Here is a 27,888-nt window from a genome sequence, read left to right on the forward strand (position 1 = left end):
TTTCAGTCTTTGAGGGCTACCCCTTGTGGTAATGAAAGAGCCTGTGTTTCAATAATCCTATCATCTCTGCTGGCTGGAGTTTTAACTCCTGGTATGGCCACTTAAGTCTAAGGTCAAAGAGGCCAGATGAAATGAATTTCACTGTTTTGCTAGACTGGCAGGTGATTGATTGTTCTATAACTTATACTCATTAGCAAAATAAAGTCAAGCATCAAAAGCATGCTAAGGAACTCACACAAGCAAGGTAATGCACTCGGCAATTTTTGCAAGTCTTTCCATGAGTTGTTGGGAAAGCCAGGTCTCTACAACAGACTTTACTGAAAGTAAGTATGTATGAGAATTTCTAGAACATTTAGAGCTATAGTTGCAATAATGAAAGTTGATAGCGGCAATGAAAGAAATGGACAAATGCAAGCCCTAAATCCTTGTAGCACACAAACATCACTGCTGACAAAAAGCATTTTAAAAATGACGAAATCTGTAATATATCCAAGGGTGCAAGATAGTTACTATTCAGTGAGCATCACATTAATGCAGAAACAGCACCATCACTCGTAGGCTAAGAGCCAGTTATGACTGTGGAGTTACTCATCAGCGTGCTCCGACTGACAACATTGCTAGGCCAGGATCTCTGTAATAATGGCAATAACAAAAGTTGAGGCAGTCAAAATATATTGAGAAATGCAATCAATAAACACCATCCCTGTGTTTTAGATCAGCATGAGGAAAAAAAATAATAATCAGTGCCCAATGTCAGAGTTCAGAGTGGGTGGAAATCATTGTTAAATCTTGCTGTCTGCAAGTCACAGGAGTCATCCAAATAGAGTCACCAAGGATTGCTTCGATTGCTTTAACTTCTACTGAAAGGAAATTTGGGTCAACTCTTGAAGATGTGAGCTGGTGTAGATGAGTTGATGCTAGAAGTTTTTTATTTTGGTAAGAACAAATTCATAAAAAAAGCACACCCTTTTATTATGATAATGCAAAAACATGAGAATGAGGCTGTGAGATGTTTAAACTTTTTTTCTCAGTGGCAGAAAATGTGCTCTGCTCCTCCTGGAACTGGTGTAATTGCAGTTGAAATATGGTTTTTGGTAGATGGGCTTAAGAGTAGACAGACTGGATAGACCCCAGAGGAGAGTAACAGGAAAAGAGGATTAGAAAACCTGCTTATGGAATCAGGTAAAGGAACTGATTTGTCTAATTTAGGAAAAAGAGGCCTGAGGGGAAACTTCATCTTCCAAAACCTATATGAATGATGGGAAGGAACAGTGAGCAATTGTGGCGCTGGGACACTCATTCAGGGCTCCGCATTAGAGGTTTTAAAAAGAAGTGGTTAAAGGAAGTTCTGCCAGGGGTAGTCTAGAAGGGCTTGATCCCAGCTTATAATGCAAAGAATGGGGCCAAAATTGCCTTGGAATTCTTTTCCAAGTCTTTTTTTTCCCAAGTCTTTTTTTTTTTAATCTTAGAAAGCATAAGGAAAAGAGGCTATTCAAGACACAAACCCCACATTTCAGGCTGTACCAATGAAAGGAGTCCATGTGTATTGAGGCTCAGGCCCTGCACAAGTCAGCCCTGCTGTGCCATTGCATTTTTTGAATGCCCATATCATAGATGCTGCAACAGCTGTTACTGACTTTCAGAAAAGTGTCTCTGAAGTCTCCATAACTGAGGGACAGTAAAGAAACAAGACAAGAAAAATATTAACTACTCAGAAATACCCTTGAAAAAAGGGACAACAAAAAGTTTTAAGGACAGTGAAGTACAAGGCAACCTGAGTAGAAATGAAGGGAACGACATGGATAATTTAATCAGGAAGGTCAAACAGTTGGTTAAGCTTCAGTAAAGGATTCTACCAGCTCAACTATTAATGCTTTAAGACTTTGACTGTTCAGAAATTACTGTTACTGCACTTGCTTTACATGTACAGTGGAAATATATGATAAACATTCAGAAACTTGAGAAAACTTCAGATGAAGCTCATATCACTAGGGAAATGCTTATGAGAACAAGATGGCTGATAAATTATGGAACTCTTCTGCAAAGCAGGGAAATAGGAAAATATCCCACAGAATAATGGGGAATGCAGCATTATAGCCAAAATATCAAAGAATAAAGATGTTAAAAGCGATAGCAATTAACAAAGTAAGCAACTATGACTGTTACACTTCTGATGACAGGCAAACTCTTCCACATTGATATATAAACCAAAATGAAAGAAATGGCAGTGCTGCAGCCTGGACTTTGACATGGAAAATTAACCCAGCAACTCATTTTTCAAACAAGGTTTATTCATCAAGAGAACATCAAACAGCTTCAAAAAAGCCTTCATACTTTTTCTGAAATCACGTGACAGATTTCTTTACAAATAACTCTGAAACATCTTGATGTGTCACAGTGTACCTGTAAAAATATTGAGGTGCTAAATCAGTGTAATCTTGAGCAAATGATTTGATAATAGATAAATGTCAAGCATTGTGGCATTATCTCACCTCTGGCATTTGACTGGCCATTAAAAGAAAAAGTAGGTGGATACAGCACAAGGACCATATGACTCAGAAACTCACTGGAGTCAGATTTTGCTGGTTGCAGAAGTCCTTGAAATGGCAAAAAAAGCCCCCCAATCCCCCCACAAATTCAAGAGATCTTAGCATTGTAAATATGGTTATCCATCAGGTGTGAGTAACCAACAGATATTGCAGCAAGAACCCCCCAGGTCCCAGCTCACGTGTTATTTTAGGAGGCAGAGCATACAAATGCTAATGCACATCCTTTGCAATAGATTATGGGTCAGTACAGATGTATAAAAGAATCTGCTGTCAAATAGCCAGAATGGGCCTTCACTTGAAAGGCAATTGATTTTCAAGGGTCTACAAGTGGAAGGCTAACTGACAAATCTTTAGCTCAGAAGTTACTTCTGATAGATAGAGTGTCTTAAAAATACGAGGCATTAAGTGGAATTAATTTATAACAAATACGAGAATTCATCAGAGTTTTCAGATAATTATGCTTTATCATTAATGCTATTCAGCAAGGAAAATGGGAAATATTTGCTGGGAGTTGTAAATCAAAGCAGACCATCAGCCATGACAGCTCTACCATGGGGCAGTTGGAGGAGCACAAGAAAAAGGCCCACAGAAAGAATGTTTCTAATTGAACTTTATGCAGTGCGGGAAATAGTGCAATATTTAACAATTCTGGGAATATGTAGAAAGCTGTCCAAATTAAAAAAAACCAAAAACCTGTCAAGGCCTCATTCTGGCCTGAAGCTACTTCGGATGGTACAGGAAAGAATCATGCAAGAGTTTTAGAATCTCTTGGTTTCTACAGTCCTCAGAGCTGTAAGAGGTTTGTGTATGGAATGGAAGTATTTCGTCACTGAATAATATATTACAAAGGGCAACTAGCTGTTACTAGTTCATTTAAGAAAATATTTTCACAAGGCACTGTGTGCCAAAATTGCAAGGATAAATATGTTGTATTGTAAAAAAATATGTTAATAATTGCTTCCTGGAGATGAGCATTATAGGTTTCAATTTGTAGCTACAAAGCAATGACACTTTCAGTGCACTCAGAAAATTGTACATTGTCTATTAAGTGAATTGAAGACTTTGAAAATGGATATGGCTGTTCAGTTTTTATCTCCACACAACTGTTGAAGAGTTAGGTAAAACCACTTGCTTTGACATGACTCCAGAAGGAAAATACTGATCCAAAATGGTTACTCACAAGTAAAACAAAAGTCACACACATTCCCCCAAACTGCTCAAATGTGTTCAGCACAGTCTTTCTATAAGCTAGCAGAATTACTCAAATACTTTTTAAAAAGGAGTAGAAAACTGAGCAGAAGCTTTAAATCAGTACAGTCTGGGCAATCACAGACTCCCTTATCACTTCCAAAAATGACTTGCTTGAAGTAAATTGAAGAGCTTTGATAGTTCAGATAGCTTGTACAATTCACATGTTCAGAGTGGTGATCACCTTCAAATTTAAGCACTTAATTTAAGAGCTTCAGTAATTTTAAATTGCTGTGTTTCACTGAGTGGCAGGCAGAGACTCAAGTGCTACAGTATTTTAAAAAACTTTGGGTGTTCTGCTTAATATTTTCCTTTCACGGACTCCAGAGAGGATTTCTATAGTCAAGCATGGAAAATGGAACAGATTTCAAGATTACTGTAGAAAAGCAGGAGACTGTGCTTTTTAAAAAGCAGAGCAGAGGAGTTCTTCTCTGGGGAGCGTACAGCTCCGAAGCCTGCGCTTGCCCTTTTCTGTGAACTGTTTGACCAGTCCTTGTGTGGGCTGCTGCAGGAGGTAGAAAGAGAGGTAATGACGTTTACATGGGCATCAAGAGACTTCTCTGTCTATTTGCTCTCCTGAAAGAGCCTGCCCAGGTTAGGTTTGTTTCCATTAGGCATTTCTGCTTAGCACTACTTGCACAGAAGCAGATAGGAATGAGAGTTTACTGCTGTTTGAACACTTCCCCACTTGTGGATTCAGATATTTTTACCTAGCTGTGGTTTTCTTCATTTGTTATTTTGGTTTTACTAGGCTTCAGTTTGATGTCACGATAAATCTTTCCTGTGTGCTTTTAACTAGCCTGGTACAACATTTACTGATTAAATACTTGGCTGAAGATTGAGTTGAACACTATGAGTGATTGCCATGAACTTTGTTTCACCAGCTAGGAGAGGTGCAGATGATACCACAAAAACCCTCACAGCCCCATACCTCTCTCAGGGTCCAGATGTGGGGAGCAGGATTTTGGAGTGTTGGGAGAAAGTCAGACTTCAGAGCTGGTTATTCAGGCTTGCCTGGGAGGAGGTGCAGCTCTTTGGAGCTGGAAGGTGGCACTGCAGCCTCCTGCAGCCTGGCTCACCACCTGTACTGCTTGCTCTTCAGGCTGGAAGGGAACAGGGCAGGGAGCCACAAACTACAGCCTCCAGAAAACTTGCAAATGAAATGTCAAGAATTAAATATTACCTGAAGAGCCTAGGAGAGATTCATTGGAGCTGATACCTTGTGACCTCTCATTTAGAGGGACAAGACCAAAATTAGTCTCCTGTGAGGTAAATGTAAAGAATATCTTTCACTTCCAGAAAATTACAATCCAGCTCAAAGACATTTTATTATTCAGGGTGCCACTTTAAATGCTAATCACTATTTGCAGGCTCATTGCAGCTTCAGACTGGCTTCTTCAAAGGAATGAAGGGGTATTTCACATTCATCTACCAGTGAAATTTGAAAATTCCAGCTCCAAGGTACAAGGGGCACAGGCCAAATTGAGTGAATTTGTCAGCTGTTATTTGGGACAGAGTTAGGTTGCTTCCTTGTTTTTATTTAAGGAAAATCAGTAATCTTTGCCTTTTCTCTGAACTTACACTGGCTTCCTCTAATTTTTCAAAATGAATGTCTATCTCACTGCCGATGTTCATTTCTGGTGTTCTTTCTCTGTTAATAAACTTGCAGGTGCTCACTTACCTGTTCAAATTATTTTTACTGAAAGTTGCTGTCCATAGAAGTGATCTTCCTGCTCCTGTTATTTACTTTATGAGTCCTGGAAGGACTCTGAAAGCTGTGATTACAGCTTGTCACTGAATGAACTAAGTTGTGTAAGAATGTGACATTAACTTTTGTAAGTGGAATCAGACAGTTAGGTTACAGTTCACTTTTGATGCCACCTCAGTTAATACTGGAGGGCAGTGGGCTTACCTGACTAGCCCTCTCACTAGCCTGGACCTGAAGGCAATGGAAAGACTTGCATGTGTGAAAAGACCAGTATTTTTATATAAAGGAGGCTTATAATGCATTCTGCAAAAACAGTTTCTTAGATTTTTTTCAAGTCCATTAGCCTTGCCTGTTACAAGAAATATGCTGCAGCTATCTTGTCCAGCAGCCTTTTAATTTTAGGATCCTTGTTTGAGTTTTCCAATAAGTCATATCAGGTGCACAGCTGTCAGGTCAGAATTGTACCTCTGTATACCCACAGCTGGAAGGAATAATTGGGGTTTTCCCAGGGATGTGATTTTGTCATGGAAACTGCACTCCTTACCAGTAAAATTGTGAACATTTTCATTTTTCTCATGGGAAAAAGTAGAATAAAATTAATTCCAAAGCTGAAAATGTTGAATGGCATTCCCAGACTCACCAGTGGCTTATATAACAGGATCTGTCACTTCAGAAAATTCATAACCCAATCTCTCTGCATAGTACAGGCTGCCTTATGATTTAATGGCCTAAGAAAATTCAAGAATGCCAATGTGGACACCCCTGTGTTTCACTGCAGGAAAGAATTACAGCACAGTTCATAGGAATTCTATTGTGCAAGAACTAGCAATAGCATAAAAATTCCTGGTATTCAACTAATATGCCTTTCTTTTACACTGTGTCTCAATTGAATGAAGGAAAAATACCCAAACAAAGCTGAACTGTGTTTTGATTATTAAAAAATCATGGTTATATTTGACCATATATATTTTAAATTGAAATAATTTCCATTGAAATAATTTTAGTAAGTATATACTACCAAATCACAGAAAATACTATTCCTATAAATAAAGATAGCAGCATGAGAGGTGGCTGAGTCAGTGTGAAGAATAACAGGGGTTTACTGGCAAAAGGGTGATATTTTGAATACTCATAATTTATTTACTCAGTCTGTCTTAAAATTTCAGCCCATCAATTATACATGAAACTGAATACCATAGCATAGGAGGGGACTAAAAGGCAAGTATTCATTTCCAGCTCTAACATCTCAGTCTTTAAAAAATACCTACTCCTTAGCATAGTGGTAAGACAGATGGATAAGTGTTGGGAGATACGAGATTTATAGTTTGGCATTATTTAACCGCTCTGTAATTTGCTTGTACTAGCACCCTCGAGACACATTTTTTCAGAAAGTCTGATTTTTCTGCATTTATTCTAGTAATGGTATACTGAGAGTTGTTAAGGAAATTAAAGTCCCATTTCAGGCCTCAGTTCAGCAAAGCATTTAAGTAATTCTTAACTTAAAGTACATCTTAAACCAAATCCTATTTAACAAAGGGGAAAAAAGGCCCACAAGTCTTCAGAGAGACTTCTTCACATGGTTAAAGTTAACAGCATGGGTTTTTTGTTAAATGAACTTAGAAATACTGCCTGTTTCAGGGACTGAAGAGGCTGCCTGTGGAAAAGGACATGATTTATGAAATTACCTGTTGTCCCGAAAGCCTTTATGATGTGGTGAAGGAGGAAGGAAACATGATTCAAATTTTCGATCAGAATATAGAATGAATTGGACTTATCATGCTTTGAGACAAGATTAAAAAAAAAAAGAAAAAAGGTGTTTTGCAAGGAAAAGAGCTATCTTGCAGTGACAAACTTATTGGGCATTTAGGCGTGTTCTCCTGAGACATCAGGACATTGGAGGTTTCACTGAAAAGCTTGAAAAAAGAGCTTTTCTAATGAATGGAGAGACTTCTATCAAACTGACAACTAAATCCCTCGTATTTTTCTGTCTTAGGACCATCTTGTAGTAGAATTGTCTCTGCTCCCTGCTCCCTGTTCTGGAGAACTTTAGTGGGCTATATTGCGAGTAAATAGCTGTTTTGTCTGGTACAGTTCCAGATCCTGGTAAAGGTCTTGAAAAATGCAGATAGATAAGTATTAGTTTTGGTATTATGGAACATAATATGTATTTCTAGGTCTCCTCAGAAGATTCTATGATACAGCTTTCAGTTTTCAAAGTCAAACACCAATAATAAATATTTATGTCCACCTCATGTCCCCAGTAAATTGGAAGCTGTTATTTACAGTTGTTAACCCAAATACAGTTGCTTACTTCATACAGGTGGTCTTCCTGATGAAAATTTTATGATATTCACCAGGAAAATACCTGGTAGTCTTGTGTTTTGCCACCTGGTATGATGCAAGATAAAAATCCATAATTTCACCTGTGAAGACACTCAGATGACAAGTAGCGAGGAAAAGAAAAAATTACTTTCTGTCTAAGTAAGCTGTTTTCTAGTTGTTCATGAATGAAATTAAAAATAGCCATCAAGTATAAAACACCAATCATGATGACAAAGACTTTTTTCCACTCACTAGTTTAGATGATTAGGGAGATCAAAACATATCTAAACCCCAAGTTTTGTTAGAGGAAAAAAGGCAATATTACCATGTTTAATGAAAATTCCCCTGTGACAGAAATTCAGTGCTGCAAAATGTGTTATTCTTCCATATGACAGCACAAAACACGACATAGGGAAAGTTCAGACTCAATAGATTTCTTAATGAATTGTGTGTCTATATTTCAGCATATGACTTGAAGTTATAGGAGGCTTACAGAAATGGAATAAATGGGTCTGTTGTGAGTCTAAAAAACACACATATGTAGCTAATGACAAAAATGCTTTTCTTTGTGTGCTAGCAAATTGTTATTAAGCAGAATAAAGTTAATATGATAATATTGCACTGCACAGTTAATTTCATCACATTCTTATTTAAACTTCAAGACACTCAGAACTTCTGTGTACCTTTTATTAAGTTTGTCTGAAGAGGGCAGCCTTTCCTAATACACTTGAAATTTTCTTAATTTGACAAGGTTACTGTATGCTGAACAAATTGACAAAGGACAAGCTTGCAATCTGAAGTTTGCCTCTTATTAATGCCTGTGTTTTCATTGAAGTTTCTCTCCATGTATATTTATCAACCAACTGCAAAGGATATTATTATTTTAAATATTTGACCCCTCTGGTAAAATACATTCCAATTTCACTTACTCTCAATGCTAAATGAAGGAAGACTTTCTGTGATATTTCTGAAAAGAAATTTTAGGAGAATGTTATTAGGAAATTTCTGGAAATATGGGTGTTGTTTATTCTTTCTGATGTCTAAAAATAAGTGTTATTCACATGCATTTTTAAATGCTAAGACTGCATGTGAATAGAGCAGGAAAATATCTGTCCCTTTGTGCTGACAGTCCTCCTAATCTTTCATGATTTTCATGCTGAACTCCTCTCCAGGCTTCAAAAAAAGCATTAGCCTCAAAGTAGACAGTGATGTTACATTTTCTTTTATTTTATAATGTTTAATGATAAGGAAACATTAGAAAAAAATCTTACAGCAAATTCACGCATTGCCATGTTAGCAGGAAAGATGAATGGCTACTCTGCATTTAGCAATTAGTGTGATAGATTTAAGGGCTCTTAGAAGAATTTATTGCTCTGGTGTGCCTCGATCACGGAGCAGAGAGGGGCATTTGAAGAAGCTGGGATGATAAATTTTTGCAGTTACTGCTGCTCTATCCACTGTGTTGCATCTCTCCTCTTGCAGTGGCAGCCAGGTTTGAAATCCTGTCTCACCTTCTGTGGTGCTGGGGTTTAGATTGCACGATAGGCCTGGGGGAGAAGGAATGCTCCTGGACACTGGGAGTGAGCACAGGGGGGTTTGGAACAGGGAGCCCCTGGCAGCTGCTGCTGGTAGAAGAGGAAGGTAGGTGGAGACAAGAGGTGTAGGATTTCACAGCATTTACATAAACAAGCATCCTGTTTGCAGAAGAGTATCACCTGCTTGACTTAGAATCCCTATGAAAACCGTGTTCAACACATCACTTGGGCAGTAAGAGTGGTGGCGTGAGTCCTGTGCAGAGCAGGCAGCTAAGTAGTTCTCTCTAGAAATGCCTACAACAAAATGAGATCACTTTATGTACTCAGGAGCTCAGTAAGTTTGCTGTGGTGGTTGGCAGCTAGCAAACTCTGTGCCGCATCCCACCTCAGCAGCTGTCACCCATGCCAGTTATATTGTGCTTGTACTGACTACAGTCAAACTGCACTACAGTGTCACCCCTTCCATTTCTCAGCTTTTCTCAACTGATGATTAGGCAATACCTGTGCCAATCTAGTCAAGAGATCTCTTTTTTTAATTTGGTGACTTTTTAGAGTCTTTCGTACAATGAAATTTTTCCTTCTGTCATTATAGTCAAAGCAGCAAATTGAATTTATTCCTCCCACAAACTTCTACTAGTATTTAAAGCCATCAGCTGTTTAGGCTGCCAAGATCATTGCAACCTCATTGCCTGACAGAAAGCTTGCTCAAAATCTTATCCTTACAAGGCTATTTACCTGGTTTTACAATCCTTGAATATCATTCATGTTCACTGATCTAAACCCACCATTTTTTCTGACCTTGTCTTTCCCTCAGCAGTCACTTATTCAGAAGTTGAGGCAGATTGCTTCAGTGCCTTCCAAGCAATGCCTGGACTGATCTGAAAAGTGTGGGGCTTCTTCATCTTCCCACTGTAGCATTGGATTGCTATGAAACAGAGCAGAAATTTCATTGTATCTCTATTTGAAAAGCATCAAATTTCTTACATAATAGCCTCATACTTGTCCTGTGATGTTCCAAGATGTCAGATACTCTCCTTACAGGCCAAGGACCCACTAGATTATTGCTAAATCCTCTAAGAAATTACACTTTAATTGTCTTTATATCAGCATTTTTCCTGGAGATAACGCCTAATTAAAAGTGATTGCTTGTTTTCATTTTTTGTGACTAATCTTGGAAAGGAACTCTTTGTCAGACACCAATATTCACCATCACTCACTGTTTCCTGTGTTTAAAGAGTATGTGTCTGTAAAAGGTATGAAAGCTGGATTTTTGAGGTTGAAATGGGAAGAAACATAAAAACAACTCCTATGTTTCCAATACTTCGTGGTGTTGAAATTGGAAATGTGACTTTCTCTTTCTGCTCTTAGGAAATATTATCAAAATTAGGTTGTAAAAACTTTGACTAAGCTTATTGCATCCAAGTCTTAATAATTTAGAAGGAATTGCCAGCATTTTTCTTGAATGTCTAATTGCCTTTAAAAATTTGATTCTTCTGGGAATGACTCCTTTATCTAGAAAATAACCATTTGTTGTTCACTTTTATCTCTCACCATTAAAGACATCATTATAGTACCTTCACCTTTCTATGATTGCATTGTTTGCAAATAAAGATTTTTATTTTTGTATATTACTGAACCTTCATGATTCATGTCCTTGCCTCCCAGTACTGAAACACATGTAAAATATTCAGATTATTGCATCTACTGTATGCCATATTTTGCTTTAATTTCTGCATTGTTGTCTTTTGCATTGTCTTATCAAGGCTATTCTCTGTTCTGGCTTTATTATAATCTTCAATGTAAGCATAAATCTGAATTCTTATTTTCTTTGGTGAACATTAATAAAAAAAGGAAAGGTCCCCCATGCCTTTATGAGAGCATCCATTGTCTTTATATTTGCATTTGTTCTTCTAATGGTTTTTGCTACTCTCTATAGTGCATGTCTGATGGTTTCCTACTCAGTACCAGTTTTCAGTATGGTCACTTTGTTATCTTTTAATACCTCAGATCCAATATTACTTAAAGATTCTGGGTCACTTTTTATATTTCTTGTCTGCTATTAAAATGGAGCAGATAATCTTTCTCAGATTAGCTGCTCAAATAGAACAGCTCTCATTACAATCAATTTCTTTTACGTTCTTGGTGTTATTCCTTTATCTCAAATCAACATAGACCTGTTAATTCCATTTTTACAGGCCTGTGCAAGCTTCTGAAGAAAGCTGGGTCTTTTGGTCCCACAAAACTAATCCCATTTTGCTCTCTGCCATACCAAGACTGTCTGTGTCATAGAATCATAGAACCACAGAATATCCTGAGTTGGAAGGGACCCATCAGGATCATCAAGTCCAATTCCTGGCTCTGCACAGAACCATCCCCAAGAGTCCCACCATGTGCCTGAGAGCATTGTCCAAACACTTCTTAACTCTGTCAGGCTGGTGCTGTGACCACTTCCCCTACATGTCCTCGTGCCCCAGCATTTCATTTACTCAGGAAAGTGGTGAGAGTCTAAAGGACATAAAAGATGTCAAATGTTCCAAGTTCTTCTGAGAACGCATCTTATACTTCCTTGAGCATTCTTTCTATAGGAGTGGGTGTCCTGGTGATACCCAGGACTGTGGCATTCACTGACTCCTTGTTTAAGTTACTGATTGCTGATAATAGAACATTGCTTAACATAATGCTACACTTAGTTCCACAGAAGTATAAATTTTCTCTCATATGGCTGTGTTGTGCTCCCCTACCTTGTCTATAGCTTGTCTATAGTACTGGGGGAGTTCTTGACCTCAGACAATTGAATGTCTCCATATTTTTCTTTTCTTTTTTTTTTTCAGCTGATTTCTCCTCTTTATCTAATTGCATGTTTCTAGCTCTTGTGACTTTCTTACAATTTCTTAATTGTACATTTTATGGGGTAAGAATGCCAACTTAACGTCAACTCCATCTGGAAGACTTGAAGGTTGTTCCTGCAACAAAGAGTTGCAGCTTATCTTCAAACTCCCTCTGGCTTTGGAAGAAAGTGCTGACTGCACAAGAAATCATGGTGTCTATAGCATCTCCACAGATAATTTCATTAACCAGATAAAATTCCTAAGAAATATGTTATTGCTTCTCACCAACAGTAACAGTTGTTCAGGTTGTTTGTGATTTCAAGGATGCTGCACTTTGTTTGTTTGCTAAAAATCGGAAAGGAGAATTAGTTGTTACAGTATTGTAGGCTCAAACTTGACCAGTTAGTTCTGTTAAGGTAGATGTGGTTTGAGAGGGATTTTGAATACACAATTTCTAATATCAGTTCTTATTTGATTTATGAGATATAAAAGGCCTGTGGACTTCATTAACATTGAAATACAAGCTTGGAAACTTAAAATACATTAATTACTACTTTTAACAATCAAGTAGGATATGGGAGGTCATGTAGGGAACGTCTGGGTTTTTTTTTAGCACAAAGCTCCTGGTTGGTAAGTGTAAAGAGACTTTATGAAGATATGATATTTTTATCTATGGCTTTATCTAGAAGGTTTCCTCTTTTCCTTCTTTAATGTCTTTATTAAATAAGTAAAAAGGAGTGGACAAAGAGAAAAAAGAGAGGGAATCACAATGTCATGGCAACCCATGCACCATGGTTCTGAGTCCATGTCAAATTGTTAGGTGTCAAGAATCCATGGATGGGGCTGGGTGATAGACATATACTACTTTTGGCAATTTCACCTCAAAAATTATGAGTCACTATGTTGATGGTCGTGACTAGACAGTGGATATGAAATGTGAGTACTCTGAGTGAGTTCCTGAGTTCCTATAAAAGTGTCTATTGAATGCATTTGCTTCATCAAAGCCCAAACCCACAGGTTCAGAAAGATGTACCGCTACGGTTGACAGCTCAGTCAATATCTCTCCTGCTCTGTCTCTTCCTGTCATAACATTGATTTCTGTAAGCTAGAGGAAGTAATCCCTAATGACATTGTGTAACAGCATTAAGGAAAGATTGTTTTCCCACTACACACTTTTTCATACACAACTTATAAATGCATTTCATTACTTGCAAACTTTACCTCTTGCAACTCTGTTACATTTTATGTTCTGCCATTCTATCCAGATCAGCTGATTTCTTAATCCTCCTGATTTTACACTTTTTTGGAGCACCATACTTGGTGATTCCCCTGCATCACCTCATCACTGCAAAACAATGATGTCACTCTGACATATGCTATTCTCTCAGCTGCCAAGCAAGCTGAAGGATGCATCATGCACTCTTTGCATGGAGGAGACCGGATTGTCACGTCACCTACCATCCTTCCACTGCTGTCAACATCACTGCGCTTCGCTTCGTGTCCTAACCCCATGATCAGCAGTGTTCACTGTTGAGGGGTAAAAAATGCTGCATGGCTGTAATGAAATTACATTCCTGTTATTAATCTGATTATATAACCTTTTCCTGTCTTCCTTTTTTCTAACCAAAAAAAAAAGAAAAATTCATCACTCTGCAATTTTTTTAGAACTAGCATCACTAGGAAGCTGGCAGTTTTCCAGGAAATTTTGGAGGTTTTTTAAGTTGTAGGGTTTTGGAGAAACCATGGATATTTAAAGTACTTGGAATTTGTTTAGTCTTATGTTCAGAGCATTAGCTATGAATTTCCAGCATGATATTGGTATTGTTGAAAAATGGGCTGAAGTTTTGAAGAGAGCAAGGAATTGTGTGTATTTATTGCACAGGAGTGAAAATGGTTTCATGGGTGAGCAGCACATTTCTAATGAACAGGCTTTACTGGGGTTTGTCTCCCCGTGGAGCCAGGTGTGGCACCAGATTGGAAGCACAGAGCTACCCTTTCCACTGAGCTGACTCCTCTGATCCCTTGAGATGATGTTTGTGAGGAAGAGGCTGTGAAGGATTTAGTATTATCAAGTGTGTGAGGTCTTACCTTGCACAGAGAATCAGCATGGCTTAAGGGTGTCTGGAGCCAGACCAGAAGCAGGTATGGATTGATACGTAGGCATGAGGTCTGTGTTGTTTCATGAGATATTACTGGTTCAAATTTCACACTCTAAGCACCATTTTTGATCAGATAATATCAGATAAATTGTCACCATTTCTATTTACCTTGTACATAGAAATTAATGTCATTTTCCGTACTGCATTGTTGTGGGATAAGCTCAACAAGTGAAAAGAAATAAAACTCAATACTTCAAAAACCAGCTCCCACTGCTGCAGTCTGCTGTGGTTAATGTCAAAAGGACTTTGCTCATTATTCCTTCCTGGACAGTCATAAAGGATGTTATAGCCCTTTATAATATGAGAAGTTAAAAATTTATTTTTCACTCGTGTTTTCTTCATAAATTCTTGCTGTGAAAAAAAAGTAAACAAGTTAACCCAACGGCCTGTGTCTCACAAGAAGCACCCCCTGAATATTGTTTCTTTTTAACATAACATTGCTGTTCCTCTTCGCAAAAGTCACAGATATATAAGACTCCATTAAAAAAAAGAAAACAAACTTCAGAGAAAGAACTTCAGTGCCTTAACATCTTACAGAGCTGTTAGCTATCTCCATAACTTTGTTCAGGAAATGACTTTTTTTTTTTTTAATTTAAGAGAAAATCAGGAAAATTCCATAGCAAATTCCATAGCATAAGAAAAAAAAGAATTGCAGATATTGGACAGCGCATAATATATCCTCAATTTCATATCCATTTATACATAAACCACTGGACTCTATATTCTTTAAAGAAGCATCATCTGTAAACCAGACGAACTAGAGACCAGCTGAATGCCATCAAGGTTTTAGGCCAGAAAGCCAAAGAGCCCAGGAATTGGTGGTATATCAGGTGTTTCATGTAACTGCAATTGTATTCTCAGAGCACTACAGGTGCAAGTCTAAGTACTACATGTGTAACTGTAATTGCATTCTCAGAGTACTACAGGTGGAAGTGTAAGTAAATTTTCTTTGAAGAAACATGCTTTTGGTATGACTAAATGTTCAGCATATGTTCCATTTCTTTTCCTATTTAATTTTCTCTATTTATAAAGAAAATTATTTTCTCCCCTTCTTGCCCAGCCAAAAAATTCTAAGTCCTGCAAGTCAAGGCAGTGTTTCATGTCTTTACCAATGAGCTGCATTTTGAAGATTAACCCAGTTTGTGGGAGTTCACAAGGCAGTTCACAAGTACCCCAATTGCATAACAAATTTGCTACCATAATAACCCTTTGAAAAGTAGAAGAGGACAAATTGCTTAGGTCCCTTGGTAGCAAGGAGAACAGGGACTGTGGGTAGATTTAATTTCACCTAACATTAGCCATCCCCAGTTAGATGTCTCAATTAAACTGCCTGCTTAGCCTTTCTCTTCAGTGAGTGGATGGAAAGAGACAGGTACTTCCAGACAGTAAATCATCCCATCTCAGGATACTTTTCCAGACTAATGGGATGAATTGCCATGCTCATCACATGACTTTATAAGTTTATTTGGGTGTAGAACAAGTTATAAACATTGCCTTTGTTATCAGAATATATACTCCTTTTTTGCTTTTAGAAATATTGCCAGAGTAATGACACTTGTAATTCTGTGCTCTGCCTTTTTTTCATAAATTTGAAGTGTGGCCTTATCTTGGAGCTCTCCTTGACTGACTGAGGAATTATTTAGGGACTGTATAAGTTCTTGGCTTGTATTGCATGCAGTCACTGGTAGCCTAATCCCAAGAATAAAATAGTAACATGTATTTCCCTGAACTCTCCTGTTTAGCCATACTCCATTGTATTGATTTCCATGTATTCTTTTAAATTTTTTTCCTGGCTTCTTGCTATGTCATTTACTCTGTTCAGTAGTAGGAATCTTCTGAGAAAACAGTTTTCTTGTGAACTGAATATAAAAAAAGCATCTTTGCACGTATACTGCATCATTTGCTCTTCTTTTATCTGTGCCACTTTAAGAGAGGGAGAAGAACATTTTTTTTTCCTTGGTCTCACTAGGATTTGGAGGCAGTCTGATGTTTCATCAGCATTCCTCACACTCAGGCTCAGGTTTGGCTAAGTGCTTGAAGCATTGCACCTGAATCTACATCAGATTTTCTCCTCTCACACTGACTGCTGCCTGGGCAGCAGTGTGCAGACCACCAGCTTCCCTCTCCATTTTTCCCACAACTTCCAGCCCAATTACTAAGCTCACACATCCAGTTTCCAGTCTTACTGCCTTTGGAAGTACAGTCTACTGTGAGTCTTAAATCTTTCTAAAATTTTCAGCAAAACTTTGTGATCTTTTAAAACAACAGGTGCTCATCTGCAGCTCAGTGAGTTTGACCTGTGTTGACAGGTGAAGGGAATGAGAGAAGGGGCCAGGATGTAAAGGAACAGCTTGGGCAGCAGGTAATTAGGGCAGTCAGTCTTAATTAGTTTTTAATAGTTGGGGAGGAGCTTTTTTATCTGCATATGGCTGAGAGGCAGCTTAGGGAATAAAATGAGCTGGTGAAGCAGAAGGGAAGTAAAGGTAGCTAAGAGTGGGACTTGCTAGAGGCTCTGGAGGTGTTGATGGCTGTTTGGTTTAGGTTGTTTCAGTGATGCTGTTAGGGAGCTCTGCACGACCAGGGAGGAAGTTTATGTCCAGGGCTTGTGCTAAAGTGCTAATTGTGCCAGAGGGAGCATTCTTAAATATCCTGTGTTTGTGCTCCTTCTTTCTCAAAAGAAGAAGTGATGTGAGAGGTGATTTTAACTGAAGAAAGGGATATGGTTTAAAGGACTGAATGCAGCCTGTGTTCTCCCTGGTAAAATAGCTTGTGAAAATGCAACACCTTGAGGTCTTTGAGGTGCAAGCTGCATGCAAAAGCTGCTCATCCAGTAGAGAATATGGTCTGGCTTATGACCCATGCTGCTAGATATCAAGAGACATTCTTAGAGGTAGGTGGGTGTCTAATTTTTGGTTGCAGCAAAATAGGGGTGGAGGTGTGTGCATTTGGAGTTTGCTTGTGCATAGCTTTTTAAGTCGCTTGCTTTAAATATTTTAACCATTGAGATGAGCAGGGTTTGTGGTCTGGCCTTCAGATTTTTCCTGTTGCCCTTTGGAATTGGGACAGAAGCTTAGATGGAAGTATTTTCTAGATATTTCAGAATCTTCTCTGAATAGTCTAATACAGAAGCTTCTGCATGTGAGCAGTGCAAGCCTTTGTTCTATAACCCAGTAATCTGCTTGCCTTGGAACATGCAAGTGAGCTTGCTTCTTGGTCTGTGAATGGAGAAGAGGGGAAAAAAAAAAAGCTTGGAAGGGTAGGGAAAATAAAAGTCTTTTATACTACTATTTGCAGTTTTTTAAAAATTTCATCTTAATCGTATTGGAAGATGAAAGTCATCTAATAAGTACTTCTGAAGTGCTAGTATTTTCTTTTTTGTAACATTAAAAAAAAGGAAAATCATCTTCTGTCCTTGTCTTGGGAAGTATTTGTTTGCTTGATGTTTGTCCTGGAAAGGATTTGCCTGTTTCTCTGTAATATCGCAGTACTGTTTCTCTGTGGGATATTTATCTCTCGGATGTCCTTGAAACTGAGACAGCAAAGTTCAAAAGAGTGATTGCTGTGTAGGAAATGTACCTACTAAAGGTATTGGAGTGAGTAATGAAACCCCAGACTGGTATTTATGAGTTTAGACAGGAGGAAGATGCAGCTTTATTGGATGATAGTAAAGGCAGACATACATTATGTATATATTAATTAGGAAAGGTGTGTGATGCTGGTGGAAAGGGATATTGCTGGAAAACTATTTCCAGGTGCTTCTAGAAAAGACTCCAGCTATCCCATTATTCAACTTGTTGTTCAGAGATTGGCTGGTCATTCTTCTGAAGCAGATGGAGATAGTTTTTCACAAAGCTGAGACCAGCATTGTGTGCACTTTGTATTTTCTGAAGTTTTCATCAAAAAAAAGTGTTATTCTGTTACATGGTGTATCTGTTCATTAAAAATGTCCATCCTTTTAAGGGTGTCTAGGAGAAGATAAATACACTGTACAGTAATGCTAATAATTAAATTTGTAAAATTACTGCTTTTTTGATAGACTAACACACAAATACAATTCCAGCGGTGGCTGTTTCTCATTAGTTAGAATGACATGCCAGCTTTAGAATATGTAATGATGTATAAGCCCTGGTGGTTATAATTGGCATAGAAATGTACTATATCCTTGGGTGTTAAAAGCCATAAGCTATTTATTTTCATACTTACAAAGACTGTACTACATTGTGGTATAAATCTCACATGGTTGTCACAATTGCATTTTTTTTTAGTAATTTATGTCCATATGGTTCAAATATGAATCTGTCCCCCTTATTAGCATCCTGCTGGTGACATAATGTACTGATAAATTAGTATCTTATGTCTGGAAAGCCTGTTTGAATCCAGATCTCATGCAAAAAAAAAAAACTTAAACCCACCTGGTCTTCCTGATATAAGTAGCCTTGTTGTCATGCACATTTTGTAACACATGAGCTTACACAGTATAGTAGTGATATGCTTGCAAGAAACTTGGTTATTGGCTGTGGTATCCAGTGGGTTTGTTTGGTTGCTTTTCTTTTTTTTTTTTTTTTTTTTAAGCACCACATTCACATAAGTAAGGAGTGGATTTGAAGCCCTTCTATTACACCAGACTCTAACTTAAACTGGGTGTAGATGGTGTTGAAGTTGATGATATAAAATAATTTTGAAGCCAGAGATAATGTGTAATAAAATAATTGATGGAGTTCTATTAGATGCCACAATGCATTGATTCTTCTGCAGTATCAAAGGAGTTTGATTGTAAAGTCTGTATGTGACACACATGATATGGATGTGAAAGTATGGTCTTTTTCTCAGGGATCTGGGGAAAAAAAATAGAGAAATGGGTGAAAGAAATATAGAGATAAATCATAAAGGCTGTTTTTCTTAAAAAGAAAAAATATTCCAAAAATATTCAAAAATGATACTTAGGTAAGGTGAAGTGATTCTGAAAGAGCAAGTATTTTGTTTTGACACTCTCTCTTCAATCCTTCCAACCCATAAGAAACTCCATGTGTCACTGTTCTTCACTTGAGCCGTTGACCCCAGCTGAGTGTGACCTTGTTGCCAGTTCTTTATCTGCTGGTTGATCTGCCTGTCAAATCTGTGTCTCTCCAGTTCAGAGCCAGGGGTCTGGTGTGGGACAGTGTCAGAGGCTTTTCACAAGTCCAGAGAAGTGATGTCAGTTGCTCTTCCTTTTTAGCATGTTTGCTTAATCTGAGTAAATTGTCTGCCTGATGGGTAGTGCTTTGTAGCCTCAGTTTATGTTGGGGTTTAGCATTTAAATATGCAGTCTAGGGGACAAAGTACAGATTGAAGTGAATATTGAGGTCCTGAGGTTTGAGGCTGAACATAGCATTGGTTGCAAATTCATCAAGCTTCCATCTATGTGATTTTAGTGCAACTGTCTCATATTTGTGGTTTCTGGGGGCTCTTGTTTAGAGTTTGGGTGTTTTTAATTTTTTTTAATTATAGGTAAAAAATGGTTGAGATTGGTGAAGTTGTCTGTGTGTATGACAGACGTGTGGGTGAATATTTGATGTGTCCTTCTTTTATTTTGCAGAGACCTACAACCAACAAGATTTCTGGTGCTCCTTCCTACAGCAGATGGTCCAGTTCACAGCCCCATCAGGTAATATGCCCTTGTCAGAAAGGATATGAAGCTCAGGTTGACGCATGCATCCTTTTCAAATGAATTTGTGAGGGGATCTGAGAGCGTTACCTACCTGCACCAGCCCAGCTGGGTCACGCTGCTCTCGGAGGTTGTTGCAGGATATCCTGTGGCAAACTCTTGGATGCAGCTGCTGCTCATGGAGGAGCTTGTACAGCTGTGCCTCCTCTAATGCAGTGGTGCCTCTCTGGTTTGTCAGGGATGGTTATTGTGCCTGGATCCCCCTGTCCTTTACATCTTGTCACTTAAGCTACAAGTGTGGGTGTTTGATGCCCTTTGGCAACGCATGAAGTCTGTTCTCCTATGCTAGCCTTTCCCCCACCACTGCCCCAGGGGTTTTTTGTGAAGTGGTTGCAATGATCAAAACTTCAGGAAAACTTGTTAATTGAAACTGAAGCCAGAAACTCTTGAATGATAGCCAGGGAACAATATTATAGTTAATGATTCTTTATAAGAATTTGAATGGTATTCAGGGCTTGTGTTACTTTATCAAAATTGAAAGACTTTTTTGACTATACACTAGGATATGGCTTACCTTTGTTATTAAAGAGCAATGTATTTCAACTAAAGCAACTTTGTCTTCAAAAACTCTTCATATGTCTTTTCAGAAATGATTGCATTGGCTTTGCTTTCTTCCAGCCTCTACTTTTGTTTTTTGTACCTCTTTCTACATACACATTAAAAAAAAAAAAGCATGAAAACCCCAGTAACCCACAAAAACCAAAACCACCATTCCCCCTTGACACTATGAAAAATTTAAATTATCATGATGAATAAACCCTTGATCTGACATGCTGGATTTTCTTTTTGAAGGACATTTGTAGACTTAAGAGAGGAAACTTCCACTAAGTTGTGATTTGGCATCAAAAACTAAAGCAAAAGAAACTGAACTTAATTTGTATTCAGATTAGGATGGGAAAAAATGTGGCTAAGTGCTTCATGGGCTGTTTTTCATCCCACGGTACCTTTTTCACTATCCTCCCAGTTTTATAGTCCTGTTTTCACAAAGTATTGTGAGTTTTGTGCCTTCTCTTCATATAAAAATATGGTTCTTTTGCTTGCAAAGTTTTCCAAGTGTTCTGTCTTTCACTTTTTCAACACTGAATTTTTAGGGTAAAAGTGAAGCATAGACAAAAGTTTAACTCTTTTCAGTGGTTATTGCTTGCTCCATCCTAGGGCATTAGACAGTGAGCAAGAAAAAGCTCATAACTGATACATACAAGCACTGTTCCCCTCTTCCTGTGTGTATCTGCAGTTGTCTGTAAATAGGAGATGAATTCCTAAGTCAGGAGGAGATCACCCTAACAAATCATATGAGATACACCTTATGCTCTGCACACTTGATTTCCCTTTTGAGGAGAGAGGGAAACATAAGTGCATAATAAAGATTGTTTGTAGTGTTACAGCCCTCTCAAACCACTAGCAGAGTTCAGGGATTAACTACCAGGAATGTTGCTTGAAAGTATGTCTAGACTATCCAACATCTGCAGGAAAAAAAAATTGTTCTAATGTATTAAAGAGTGCTTGTGGTAATTTCCCTCCCCATATATTGCACCCCTTACGTTTGACTCTTGTTTTCCCTTGCCATTTCTACTCTAATCTTTTCTTTTTCTTCCTTATTGTCAGCTTTTGTCTTCTGTGTTTTGGGTTTAATAAGCTTATAAACTTGCCTCATGGATATTATAAATGCCAGTACCAGCTGTGAGGATGTATAGGCTTGCTGTGGTTCCGTTTGGGAGGCTGGAATACTGCTGTGCGCTCTCATGAGCTGAGTGGCAAAATATTTGTATTGGATAAGAGATTTGTATTCAGCCTTGCAACTTGCCAGCATCTATATATAGTTTAAATAAACTTTTTTTTTTTAATATTAAGATAGCTTTCCAGGAAAGAAAAATATTAAAGTTCAAAATTCATAGTCTGCATTTTCTTTAGTCTCATGCAGTGAACCCAGTGAAGGCTTTTTCACATGCATCTTACAAGAATCCACACACAAACCTAATAGAGCTGCATAGCTGAGACCTTTGATGCATCTAAGAAATGTTAAAAGTTAAATTGATTTCTTCCTTCTTTCCCCTAAGTTTTTCTTTTTTCATTTCCTCTATCTGTGTGAAGTTGGAAGGTTCACTAGGTGAGAGATTTGAAAGGGTGAGGTCAATGAGTCACAGAAAATAACACATTTTTCCCTGACTTGTTTTGCTTTGTACTACCCAGACATGCTTATATTTTCTGTTGGATAAACTGGAGCATGTTTATCTATCTCAAATATGCTATCTGGGGAAGGTTTTTAATAAGTTTCTATCAACTTATCGCTCTCATGGACACATGGAATTTGAATGCCCAGGTTTTTTTTTTTTTAATATGAAGCTGTTCAGAGAATAGTGTTGTTTGGGTTTCTTTTTTTTTTTTTTTCACTGCCCCTTGAACCTGAGAGAATGTCTTGTTGTAGGGGAGGCATCTTTGAAACTTGATTTAGAGGTTCCTTCTGACTGCCCTGGGAAAGAGGCATTAGTACCTGGTTCAAGCTAGGTTTCTTCAAGCATTCCTCTTTCTCAATGTCAGAATAAGGAGCCATTAGTCTAAAAGGTTGATTTTTTTTTTTTTGATTCAAGGAATTTATAAATTGAATTAATGAATTTGACGGGTGGGCAGGAAAGCCAAATAAAATCACAGCTTCTGAACTGGCATCCATGGAGCTCTGGGATCTTCCTGCCTTCAGGTGTACTAAACTGGCTTGAGGGATAGAATAAAGGAGGAGATACAGATGATAATGAACCAAAATTGGCTACACTATGTTCTGGGCTACTGACATTGCTTGATGTGTGAAGAAGTCTGCAGCAATTTTGTGAGAAGCTCTGAACTTAGTCCTTCTGTGGTACTCTGAAGGCTGCTGCCTGCAAGTGGCTCTTAGAACTGATGAAAATGAATGAGGAAGTGGCACTTTATCAGGGATGATGGTATAGCTATTTCTAACATGATGCTGCTTTTGCTGAATGGGATGGCATCCAAGGCAGAGCTTCTTGTAGTGATGGCAAATCCTTGTGTGGGACAGTCTGTCTGACATGAGGAATCAAAGGTACACAGGCAGGCTGGGACACAAGGCACTCAGCTTTGCAGCTCGGTTATCTCTGAAAGCAGTTTTAACATTAACAATTCACTAATTAATGGCAATGACTGAGAACTGTGTGCTAGTAAAAATGAAGACAATTAAGAGAAAATCCCTCTTTATTCCTTAGCAAAAAAGAGAAGAAACCATATATTTCAGATGCCAACTTAAGGTCAAGGCATTGAAAGAAACCATAGATAAAGTGTCCTAAAAGAAAGAATAATGGGACAATGATCCTCCTAATTTGCTATGTCCTAACTGTTAATGAGAGGCAAAAAGTCAGTAGCACCTAGTCAGATCTCAGAAATAAATCCACCTTGTATGCAGGTAGAAGATAGTGATAGGCTGACTTTTCTTGCTCATGAGCACACTAGGGAGCTGGTGAAATCTGACAATTCATTTGGTCTCCACTGTTGGCTGGCATCTTAGTGGCAATATTCCAGGTCTCTTGCACAAAGGTTGTTAGCAAGACTATCTTTAGAAATGCCTAGATTATATTACTTTCTAGAAATATTCAAATGCCTCTTCAATATTAGGTGCTAAATGAGCCTGCAGAATAATTGGTGTGTATTGAATGCCATTAAAAATAATATAGAACATTTCAGCATCTTTCTCCTCCTCATATCTATTAGCAAGGCATTAGTTTATGAGCTAATGAAGTAAAAAATGCAGAAAGTGAAACTATGTCCAATGGGCCACAGGACAGGAGGGCTCTCAGCTGTGATTCCATAATGTTCCTCTGTCTGGTTCCACTGCTGCTTTGTTACAGAGCTATTGCTCTGTCTTTCTGGTAGAGGCAAAACAAGCTCATTGCTTTCTTGCCGGTAGTCAGAGCTTTGTCCATTGCTGAACTTGGCATCGGTGCCTTAAGGCCAGAATGTGGGTTTTTTTCTTCAATAAAGAAAGAGTCTTTAAAACTTAGAGCTCTTTAAACACAGGGACAAGTACTATATTTTAGTACAAAGTGATTAGCAGTTTCTCAGAGGAATCTGGACAGACAATGGGTGTTGATAAACATTCAGTGTAGTGTCTATATTTCAAACAGCCAAAATATTTTATCTTTTCATATGATAGTTTATAATACAGCTGCTTTGTGATGGGGATGATGGAAATACCAGTATACCAGTCAGGAAGGCAGAAGCTGGGAAAGGTGATTTTCCAGCTATACTGTGGCAGCTGTTTTGTTGAATTTCAGGTCAGAGATTTCAGTATACATAATTTTTCTCTCTTTCTTTGTCCCTGTTGTGTGTGTCCCTGCTTTCCCCTTGCCTTGTTTTTGCCCTGGTATTCTTCCTGTGTATGTGTTGGAGCAGTAATGTGTTGGTAAGAAGATAATTAGACAGGTGTCTGTTCAGTAGGATTTTTCACAGTGCACAAGGTCGAAATAAACCTTGTGATTAACTGAGCAGCATGTGAGTAGAGAATTTATTTAGTTTTAGGAAGCCAGACTAGGTATAACTTCTGGTAGCAGTTGGGATTGTCATAGCCTAAGACACCTCCAAGTGGAATTTCATGATTTCTTGGAGGAGGAAGATGGGAAATAGTGAGTTTCCTTGATGGGTTCTGGCAGGCTGCCTGAACACAAAGGTAATCGGAGCAATGGCTCAGAAGATCCATTCCTGTGAAGTGAGTTTTCTTTTAAACTGGTGGAAGATAGCTAATTCTAAACACTAAATAAAGAGTAATAAATAGTAACGTACTCAACTGCTTTCAGTCTTATTTGTTTTCCTTCAGCGCCTCAAGTCTGACTTGGAAAAAGTCAGTATTGAGAAAGTCACTGTCTCCCTGATGACTCAGCTCTTTGCTTTTCTGCTGAGCACTGCACACTGTGGCTGTAAACTTTAGGTTATGTGCCTGTCTGCTAGAAAACTTACTGTGCACACCAACTGAAGAAGCCACTGAAGCCACTGAACAGCTGTCAAGTGGCAACAGAATTCCTTCTCTCTTGACCTGGGTTTGAGCTGCAGCGTGCTCATCTAAATGACAGTGACTTAGTCCAGCTATTAGGGTTAAACCTTATTTTTAAGGGTCAGATGAGGTCTGGCAACTTTCCAAAGGCAAACCAGACAACCCAAGCCACAGAAATATGTTCCTTCTTCCTGGTGCTTGGTGTTTACCCCAAAAAAGTAGCAAAAATCAATGGGCTCAATTAGACTTAATAGGGGAAATTTGCCAGTTTTGCAACAAATGGAGTGGAAATCCCTAAATACCTCCTTCCCATAATATATCTTTTCAGAGCTAGGCATTCCTCTTTACTATAGGTCATCAGTTTTGCAGCATTGCATTTTGATCTTTGTTACATTTGGATGAGCACATGGAAAAATCAAGTATGTACTGATAGAAACTGAATTTTTTGACATGTCAAAGGTACTCACTGAATTTCAACAAGCCTCTGTTAGGTTTACCTTGGATCACTCATTAAATTTGAATTTGAGGTGGAGACAGTGCCTTGCAAGAGCAAATTTAAGTAGTTAAACACTTAGAAGGACAATTATTCTTTTATGCATCATGCGTTGCCCTAAGTTCACTGAAGGTTTGGAAAATGTGAATATCTGTGATCAGCACTCCAGGTCTGCTCTTATTCCATATATAAGCCACGTTATGCACATGAGAGCCTTGTGGGATTTTGTCAACTATTGATAAAGATAGACTCATGTGTTAGGTCAGTCTTTATTAGTAGCAGACAAAATATTAGACATTCTCTTTTTTTTTCTTGTGTGTCTCCCCTCTTATACACTTGTCCATCTTTTCTGCTGCAGCTTGTTAGGTTGAGCTGGAAACCTGATGTTAAATGTTCTTTCTGCTTTCCAAAGTTTGATGATTCCTCAGTGAAATCTGGGAGCTGCTGCTTCTGGCACGATGCTTTTTGTAGGAGCGCGTAAGGGAAGATTGAACCTGGCATATGTTTCATAAAGCCACAGGAATCTGCACTGGCAGCCCCAACTTCACCAAGGTCATGGGCAAAGGCAGAGTTAATCTCAGTGACTGCTTTGCAAGTAACAGGAGAGCAGGGCACACTGAGTTGGCTGCTCAGCTAAATGCATCAGTACACCAGGATGTGTAAGCTATTTTTATTGTGTGAAGATAACTCAGCCAAATGAGACTCAGGAGCAATTGTGTCTGTTGCCAACCAAAGTACAACATAAACTTAACTTTGAAAATTTAAGGCTTTTGTAAATGAAATATGAGGGGAACTAAAAAAGGAAACTGTTTTTTTTTCTTAATGGTCAGTGGTAGAATATGAGTAAATGTAAATTTGTGCATTGTTATTCAAAGGTTGCTCTTCCAAGTATGCTACCTGTTGTCTGGGCACAATCACCAGGCAGCTGACTGAATTGAACATAAAGCTGTTTCCTAAGCTCCAACAGGGTAAGAGCCTGAGCCTGGAGGGAAGCAATGGTGTTCGTAAGATCCAACTCCATGCTTTCGCTTAACTACTTGTGGAGAAACACTTTGTGTCTGACACAACTACTAACACAGCAGGATGAAGACTGACAGTATTTTAGAAAGAAACCCAAACTTGTATTTAGAAGAAGGGCTTATGTTTTATAGTCACTGTAAATGACAAAATGCAGGCTCTATTCTGCAATCTGTGCATCTGGTACCTCTAGTCTACTCTGTGGGTTGGATATATATATTCCTCACCAAGCATGGGATTTGGGCATTAGCTCCCAATACCAAAGTCTTGGTAAACCAATTATGTTAAATTTCTCCCAACTATACTGTTTAAATGTTAAACTTTAGGTGTAATGGTTATGAAAACATAGGAGGACTCTTCCAAGACTCAGTATTGTGTATTTCTCTTCTACAGATGTGAGGAAGAAATAGCAGGTTTCCTTTCTCAGGAAGGGAAAGTTATCATTACTCTGTTAGATACCATTGGGTATCATGTTGCACTTTCAAGTAAGGGTTCAGAAGATTCCGCCTATTTCTTGGCTGATCTTAAAAATAAGTATGCAGGGGAGAAAAACCCTTTCTTCCAAAATGATGTTTCTAAACAGCTGATTTTTTTTTTTTTTGTCTGCTAGGCCAGCAACTTTTTACTTCTTTCAATTGTTGTGCAATTACTTTTGATGGCAAACACCAAATGTATGTTTTGTGCTAACTGTCTGCTCAGTGGGCTCAGTTTTGTCTAGTGGGCTCAGGTTTGTCTAGAGAAATGTGTGTGCTGGGCATGAGGGAAAAAACTAGCAGCATTTCCAATGACTTCTGTAGATGTAAAATGTTTCCAAAAGCTATTTGTCAGCTGCACTTTTGTTGCCTCTCAAAACTATTTTCTTCTAGAGGAAGAATTTAGTAAGATTTAAAAAGACTGCAAACTAAATTGTTCCACAAATTTTTTAACCATAAAGACAAAATTCTCCCTGTGTCATCACTGGAAGATTCCCAAACTCTTTTAGAAGCCTCACTTCAAAACTGCAGACTCAGTTTGAGAAATCCCACGAATGCTTCTCCCATAAGTCTTTTTTGCCTCTTTGGCTTAGCAAGTTAAGTTTATTGGTGTTTTATCTGTGAATGCTGACTGCTCCCTCTTTGACTGAATTTGGTGAGGAAAAGGAAGGATGAAAGTGTGCTGAACCTTTCAGAGATGTGAGGTTTTTATGGGAATTGGAAGAGTATAACAGAGGAGAGATGTTGGTAACGCCATACCAAAGACAAGCGTGAGATCACCCTTCAGTAGCCATTGGGCAGTTCATGAGGGAGAATCATAGAATGGCCTAGGTTGGAAGGAATCTTAAAGATCATCTAGTTC

General features: G+C 38.3%; 1 protein-coding gene across 5 annotated transcripts in view; it reads left to right on the top strand.

The window, feature by feature from the left end:
• Window positions 1–27,888, top strand: part of RBMS3 (RNA binding motif single stranded interacting protein 3) — a 712,273-nt gene that overhangs the window by 88,495 nt on the left and 595,890 nt on the right. For 4 of the 5 annotated variants that reach the window (XM_030969590.1, XM_030969580.1, XM_030969574.1 and 1 more), the window contains one exon: window positions 19,925–19,993. In XM_030969590.1, the coding sequence (XP_030825450.1) occupies window positions 19,925–19,993 (69 nt within the window). Of the gene's footprint in view, window positions 1–17,156; window positions 17,240–19,924; window positions 19,994–27,888 lie in introns of those variants that run through there. The other variant, XM_030969583.1, reaches the window with a different exon arrangement.

This window comes from Camarhynchus parvulus, chromosome 2 (assembly GCF_901933205.1).
Source record: "Camarhynchus parvulus chromosome 2, STF_HiC, whole genome shotgun sequence".
In the NCBI taxonomy this organism is placed as follows: domain Eukaryota; kingdom Metazoa; phylum Chordata; class Aves; order Passeriformes; family Thraupidae; genus Camarhynchus; species Camarhynchus parvulus.